Source organism: Lathyrus oleraceus, chromosome 1 (assembly GCF_024323335.1).
Source record: "Lathyrus oleraceus cultivar Zhongwan6 chromosome 1, CAAS_Psat_ZW6_1.0, whole genome shotgun sequence".
Lineage (NCBI taxonomy): Eukaryota > Viridiplantae > Streptophyta > Magnoliopsida > Fabales > Fabaceae > Lathyrus > Lathyrus oleraceus.
Window position 1 is genome coordinate 250,918,935 of NC_066579.1, and position 8,211 is coordinate 250,927,145.

The following is an 8,211-nucleotide window of genomic DNA, read 5'->3' on the forward strand; positions in this document are numbered from 1 at the left end:
AAGACTCACAAAATACAAGTAGTAAACCACCATCATGCGATTACCATAGTGCATTGATAAATGCATCCGCTAACTAACTTGCTATTAAGTGTTACATGACATGTACCCGTAAAATATATGCATTACATGACTATCCCAACTAATTTCATCTAATGTAATGAATCTCAACTAATTATACTTTATTGAATGTTTTTTATCATTCATAAAATATCTTTTAGTTTATATATAATATTTTATAACAACCCTTTTATTTTTAAATGACACGTTTTAACCACGAATTAAAATTTGAAAAGTACTATTACTTTATTTTACACTAGTACTGTTATTTTTTGTTACATTAAGAAAGTTACATTCAATTATACGATAGATAACGAGCCCGGTTATTTGGACCTTATTTTTAAATCCCTTTATTTTGAAAGATTTGAGTGTATTTAGTTAAGCTCATAAGAACAAACAAAACAAGAATAAAATATAAAATATATTATAAATCTTGTCAATATATATAAAAATACCTTTTGAATTTAATTTATTATTGGAAAAACCTAAAGTCTCTGAAGAATTTATATAGTTTAACACTCTTTCTCTTAAATATTAATTTTATAGAGACGAATTAAGTTAAATTTTCGTTTTATTATGATATTTATATATGATATCAAGAAGTTAGTATCATAAACCATACTTCATGCCAAATTCTAATTCTATTACATAAGTACATATAGACATCACTTGAAATTATTAGAATAAGATTTTAAATAATAACATTAACATTATTGATTTATTAATGTATTTATTTTGATTAAGATTCTAAATTATAACACTAACAATATTGATTTGTTAGTTTTTTTATTATAAATTTTATTCACTTAAATTGTAATGTATTGATATATGAGTTTTTTTGTATATAAAATTCTAAAATATAATGTATTGATATCATAGTATGTTGTTTTAAAAAATGACCATGAAAAAACGAAATAAAGAATATGACATTTTATATAGACAAAGATGGGTTAAAGTTATGAAAAATAAAACAGATTGTAAAAATAACGTAGAGTTACTTTTATTAGAAACATGAAACCTATTAGATGGATACTAGGCAAAAGAAATGAGGTTGCTTAGAACATGATAGGAAGGGGTTGAAACACTCCAAATGCATGTCTTTGAAATAAAATGACATATACATATACATATTACTTAGCTACTTAATGTATTTGTTTAACATAGTGGCCTTCTCAAGGTGACTATGTTTAGTATCCAAATCAACATTGGTAGAAGATTTACTTATTTTATATCTTTTTTTAATATTAAATATATGTTTTAAACATTAAAACAAGAGAATATGCGGACGAGACAACTACATAACAGACAAGAGATGATTGAAATTTCATCGAAATTTTTGTCTTCTGTCTCACCCCTAAAACTAAAATATTGTCTCATAAAAATATAATAATGAATAACAAATAATTTTATGAACATATAGTAATGATGGTGATAATAATCATATTGAATATGAATTTTTAATAGTTTTGAAACTAGGTTGTGAAGTGTTTTTCCTTTTGTTCATATTTTTTTAATGTTCATCTTTGAAGGGTCATATTATAAATATTTTAAATTATTTCTATTATAATGTGATCATGTTAAAATATGAACTCTATTACTAACCAATAAATAAAAAATATTTTTAATATGTTTTATGACACTCGTTATAATAACAAAGAAATTGCAATAAGCAAATTTATCCATTTTAGAATAATTACAAAAAAAAATATAAGGTTGAAAAATATTTAAAAACTAAACTAAATAATAAAAATGTAATGTAGACACTTTAAATTTTTTGCAAGTAATTTCCGCCTGAATATTCTAAACTTTTCAAAGTTAACCAAAAATAATCATGCATAAAAGTACTACATAATCACCTAAATTCTCTTGAAATTATAAAATAGTGAGAAGAGTAATAGAAAGAGAGCATCGTAAATGAAATGATGGATAAACATATATATCACTTAAACAACTTATTATATATAAAAGAAAACGTAATTCAAGAACTTAAAAGTGAAAATAATTTAACCATAATTAATAGGTTGAAAAAAATAGGATTTACAACTACCAATACTGGACAGAAGACCACAAAGAAAGAGAATGTCTATCACTAGCTAAGGTGAACATATCAAGGATAGACTCAAAGGGAAGAATATACGTCATCGTTTAAGATGAACATATCAAGGATAGACTCATCTGGGGACATTGGGATGAATATACGTTACCGGTTATGGTAAACATATCAAGGATAGACTGCCTGAAAAAGCAGGAATTATATCTATCGGCTATTTGATAGAATACCAGAAAGAGAATACCCATCATCGGTTAAGATGAACATATCAAGGATAGAATCCGAGGGGAAAAATAGGAATTACATCTATCAGTTACTGGATAGAGTACCGGAAAGAGAATATACGTCATCGGTTAAGATGAACATATCAAGGATAGACTCCGAGGGGAAGCAGGATTTACAACTACCGGTTATTGGGAAGAAGACCGCAAAGAAAAGGAAATCCATCATCGATTAGGATGAACATATCAAGGATTAACCTTCTGGGGAATAAAATAGGGATTACAACTACCCTTTTTACTAGGTAGAATACCAAAACGAGAATATCCGTCATCGGTTAAGATGAACATATCAAGGATAAACTCAGAAGGGAAAGAGTATCTGTCATCGGTTAAGATGAACATATCAAGGATAAACTTCCTGGGAGACGTGAAAACGAATTCGCTGGGGAGAAAAAGGTTACTTTTGCCGGGTATTAGGGATAAAGTTAAATACTTGCAAATTGAGAATAATATTACCAATTACTGGGTAATCAACTCTCAGGGGACCAAAAGCATCCATTTAGGTAAGATCTAGAAAGAAACGGTCAATCAAAGACTCAACCCAATGAGGATATAACTCAGGGGGAGTGATTCCATCTAGACAATCAACTGGGGAGGAGGCTAAAATAATGATCATCCACGAGGAAATAACTCAGTGGGGAATGAGAAAGGTTAAACTCTTTCTGTTTAAGGGGCTGACACTCTACAATTGAAAGAGAACAGACATACCAAATCTGCGTGGGGGAAAGGACACCACCGTAGCAGAGGATCAGGGAAACAATGAAACACAAAGTGCATTATTAATGTAATGATGAAATCTATGAATGTATATGTATATGATGATTATGCTGACAAAACAATCACAAAAGATACAAATGTCACTGGTCTGCATCACCAATACAATACTCATCTAATCCTCACGGGAGGGAAGCATCTGCTGGAGAGAAAAAGTCGCAAAGGAAAGAACAAGAGTTATCCATCTCAAAGGCTCAACCCTAGCTGGGGAGAAGGAGAAGGGTTTGCCAAAAACCTGCACTATCAACTCTGCAGGGAATTTTAGGTCAACACCAAATCAAATGGGCGACAACCTTGTAGAGGACTGAAAATACTGCTTAAGAATCAAGGCTAATAGGGGTCATGGGTAACTCTGCTTGCGACTTGAGGGGAGATAAAATTGCTAAATCTATGTAACCTGCTGCGATAACGCGCCTACAACTCGAGGGAGGCAATTACGAACTCAGCTGAGGGAACCATCAAAACTCGGCTGGAAACTGGAAAGTTGTTAGGGAAGAAACAGAGATCACACCAACTGCTTGGGGAAAACCAACAATGCTCTCGGACCGCTGTGGACATCCTTTAATGAAATCGATTGCTCTTTAAAAAGTAATTGCTTTTATTATTTAAGAAAACATGATTTTTTATTTTAAAACTTTAATTTCAACTTCGCGAGTTGTTCTTTTCTTTTCAGGCAAAGTATTTCTTGACTGCATCTGCATTCACAGGATGCGTGAACTCTTCACCATCCATAGTTGTAAGAATCAAAGCACCGCCCGAAAAGGCTCTCTTAACAACATATGGGCCTTCATAATTAGGAGTCCATCTGCCCCTAGAATCTGGTTTGAAAGATAGGATCTTCTTGAGCACAGGGTCACTTTCTCTGAATACACGAGGTCTGACCTTCTTATCAAAATCTTTCTTCATTCTCTGCTGATATAACTGACCATGGCACATAGCAGACAACCTCTTTTCTTCGATTAAATTCAGATGATCATACATGGTGTGACACCATTCGGCTTCTGCCAACTTGGCTTCCATCAGCACACGCAATGATGGGATCTCAACCTCTACCAGGAGCGCAGCTTCCATGCCATAAACGAGTGAGAAAGGGGTTGCCCCTGTTGAAGTACGGATGGATGTACGGTACCCATGCAAAGCAAATGGGAGCATCTCATGCCAATCCTTGTACGTCATAACCATCTTCTAAATGATCTTCTTGATGTTCTTGTTTGCAGTTTCAACAACCCTATTCATCTTAGGTCTGTAGGGAGAAGCATTATGATGTGCAATCTTGAAGTCTTTGCAAAGAGCTTCCACCATATTATTATTCAAGTTCAAACCATTATCAGTAATGATCTTACTTGGCACACCATAACGACATATAATCTAATTCTTGATGAACCTCACAACAACTTGCTTAGTTACATTCGCATACGATGCCGCTTCAACCCATTTTGTGAAGTAGTTAATAGCCACCAAAATGAAACAATGTCCATTCGACGCTTTAGGCTCAATCATGCCAATCATATCAATTCCCCACATGGAGAAGGGCCATGGGGAGGAAATGAGGTTCAACAGTGTCGGAGGAACATGAATCTTATCTGCATAAATTTGACACTTGTGGCATTTCTTCACAAACTTTCAATAGTCAGATTCCATTGTCAGCCAATAGTAACCTGCTTTTAACATCTTCTTAGCCATAGCATGTCCATTGGAATGAGTACCAAAGGAACCTTCATGGACTTCAGTCATTAATAAATCTGTTTCGTGTCTATCCACGCATCTGAGCAGAACCCGTTAGGCACAAGTTAGGGGTTCCTTTTAGATACCTGAGTATTCTTTTAACAATTGTTAAATGAGATTCTCTAGGATCAGATTAGAATCTGGCACAGAGACATACACTAAACAGAATATCAGGACGTGTAGCAGTCAGATAGAGAAGAGAGCCTATCATACCACGATAGAGCTTCTGACAAACCTTCTGGCTAATTTCTTCTTTTTCCAGAATGCAGGTTGGATGCATAGGTGTCTTAGCAGGTTTGCATTCAGCCATTTAGAATTTCTTCAGAATGTCTTTTATGTATTTACTTTGATAAACGTAGGTAGCTTCTGAAGCTTGATTGATTTGAATTCCTAGAAAGAACTTTAGTTCTTGCGTTAAGCTCATTTCAAATTCTGCCTGCATTAGCTCAGAGAATTCTTGACATACATAAGGGTTAGCTGAACCAAAAATAATGTCATCAACATATATCTGGCATATCATGAGATTATTTCTAATGTTTTTATAGAAGAGTGTAGAGTCAACCTTTCCTCTAATAAAGTCATGTTCCAGAAGGAAGTTACTTAATCTATCATACCAAGCTCTAGGAGCTTGTTTTAAACCGTACAGTGATTTCTTGAGTTTAAAATATGTTCTGGACATTTAGAGTTTTCAAAACTTGGAGGTTGATTGACATAAACTTCTTCTGATATATAACCATTAAGAAATTCACTCTTGACATCCATTTGATATAGTTTGATAGAATGATTTACAGCAAATGAAACAAGTAAGCGAATAGATTCTAACCTGGCAACTGGGGAAAAGGTTTCGTTGTAGTCAATACCTTCTTGTTGATTGTACCATTGTGCCACCAGTCGTGCTTTGTTTCTGACTATTTCTCCCTTTTTGTTCAGTTTGTTTCTAAACACCCATCTGGTTCCAATAATATGAGTTCCTTTAGGCTTTGGAACAAGATCCCAGACGTCATTCTTTGAGAATTGATCTAGCTCTTCTTTCATAGCTAGAACCCAGTCGTTGTCTTTAAGTGCCTCATCACATGAAGTAGGCTCAATCAGAGATACTAGTCCTAGAGGAATTTCTTCAGATACTTTGAATGTTGACTTGGTTCTAACGGGTTTATCCTTACTTCCCAGAATAAAATCTTCAGAGATGTTGGCCCGAACTACCTGTTGTTCTTTCTGCAGTTCCTCTAGAGTCTTCAAGACTAGAGGGACGAACCCAGAGTTAGAGTTCTCCCCCTGAGTCAGTGCATCAGTGTTGGCTTTGGCAGCTGCTTCTTCAGTAATACGAGTTGATTCTTCAGCGTCGGCTTTAGCTTTTGTCATAGCCTCAGCAGCAGCCGCAGCAGCAGCAGCATCAGCGGCAGCCTTGGCTTCATCTTCTCTGATTTGTTGTAGTTCTTATTGGCGTGCTTTCTCTTCGACTTCCTTCCTTTCCCGTTCTTCAACTTCTCTGGCTAGGCGCTCTTGAAGTCTAATACCAGTGTCTCTGATAAAGTCGTTGCGGACTTGTTCAGAGAGGCCTTTCAGTTTGCAGGCTTCAGAGGTCATCCAACTTATTACTCTGTTCCAGTGGATCCTTATAGCAGAGGGATCATCATTGATGCCAGAATTTATGGTCAGAGACTTGACCTTCTCGACTGAAGACTCTGCAAAAACCTGGATTGCTTCTTCAAGGGTAAGAATGGTAGTTTCTGGTTCAGTGGCAGGGGTTAGGGAGGGTGGAGAGAGTGAGTTTGGGGCACTGAGATTGAATGTGGGAGTGATGGAGGCAGCGGAAGTGATGGGTGGTGGAATGTCAGAGGGTGACTGTGTTGTTTGTTGAGGTTCTGGGTGTGGTTCAAATGATGGTTGGGTTGGTTGTGGTTCAAAGGGGATTGGTTGTTGTGCAGGTGGTGGTGTTTGTTTAGATGTGGTGGGATTTGGATGTTCAGGAGGTGAGAAAGTGACTTCTGGTTCAAGTTCAGAGTGTGATGGCTGTTGAGAGGCCAGAGCATGAGCTTGTAGCTGAGTCAAAGTGGGGGATTGAGGGTCAGATGGTCCAGTGTCGGAGGAGAGTTCGTAGTATGGTGGGGATTGTAGAGATGGTGATGATGATGGTGAAGTGGTTTCATTCAGCATTTCTACTTCTGAAATGGGTAATGTGGTGGTAGCTAGGTTAAATTTAAGTGAGGGTGGGTTAAAGGTTCTGGTGGTTGAGGGAGGAGTATCAGAGGTGGTGTATATAGAGGTGGTTTGGGGAAGATAAGAAGCAAGAGGTTTTATTTTAACAGAGCGAGAGAGAGGTACAGACTTACTTGGAGAGCCAGCTAGAGGTACTGGAGGTCTTGACCCAGAGGATTCTCCCAGCCTTGCTTTCTTCGCCTTCTTGGACTTCTCAGAGGGCTCTCGCATCCTCTTCATGAAGTTAGTTGGATGCTCAGGAAGCCAGTCCACTGTGATGTCAGAGATATCCACCCCTTGATTGGCAAGGTCCTGTAGATAGTAGGTTACTACCTCTGGAGGGTCAATCTTGGAGAACAGGTAGAGTCCATTGGGAATCTCCCTCTGATCTCTGAGTTCTTCCCAGGAGGTATCAAGTGTTGGTTTGGCTCTGACTTGATCAATGATTCCCATGCTCTTCAGATTCCAAGCATTCAACGGTCTTCTAGTGTCAATGGTGACATCTTCGATGAGTCTGAGCTGAATCAGGTGATCCACTAAGCCGCTCTCAATCAATACATCTAATATGAGTCTCCCCAGATGGATGTAGTTCCTTGTCTTTATGTTGTTTATGGTGTCTTTGACTAAATCTCTGAGGTACTTGAAGAGGAGTGCAGGTAGACACGGTTTCAGACCCTTGGGAATGCAGTACAAGATACACTTCTGATTTATGTTGATGTAGTCAGAAGAGTTTGAAGCAGGGCGATGATGAATGGTGCCTAAGATGATCTTCAACCAGACCCGGAGGTTCTGATGTAGCTCCTTGTTCGTGGAATGCTTGCCTTCAGCACTCTGTTGGAAGATGGTAGGGTTGATTTCCGGGGACAAGTATTTTGCCCTAGGGTTTATGTTCTAGATGCGTTTTCCTCCTATCTTATCCATTTTCAGAAGGGAGGCAATAGATTTCTCAGTGATGACTATCTTGACTCCTATAACGTATGAGACAATGTAGTGATCATCTGAGTCTGCGAAATGCCAGAACTCCTTCATCAGATTTGTGTACACAGGACCATAGAGGCGTTGAAATTAGGTTTACCACCCTTGCATTCTTAATTCTTCAGTAAGGTCTACACCATTTCTCTTCAT

The 8,211-nt window shown here is 36.9% G+C and overlaps 1 protein-coding gene across 1 annotated transcript; it reads right to left on the minus strand.

Annotated features, from left to right (window-relative positions):
* Positions 1 to 692: 692 nt before the first annotated feature.
* Positions 693 to 7,539, minus strand: LOC127101938 (extensin-like). The gene is made up of 3 exons (XM_051039364.1): positions 6,551 to 7,539; positions 6,091 to 6,307; positions 693 to 698 (listed from the first exon to the last, which is right to left on the minus strand). The coding sequence occupies exons 1-3, from the start codon at positions 7,537 to 7,539 to the stop codon at positions 693 to 695; spliced, it is 1,212 nt and encodes a 403-aa protein (XP_050895321.1).
* Positions 7,540 to 8,211: the final 672 nt, after the last annotated feature.

What these genes read in the sequence shown, in the direction of transcription:
- LOC127101938 (XM_051039364.1), bottom strand. Translation starts at nt 7,539, where the DNA reads ATGGGAATCATTGATCAAGTCAGAGCCAAACCAACACTTGATACCTCC. An exon ending in TCTTCAGTCGAGAAGGTCAA is followed by an intron (nt 6,308 to 6,550) that starts GTCTCTGACCAT and finishes ACAACAAATCAG; the next exon opens with AGAAGATGAAGCCAAGGCTG.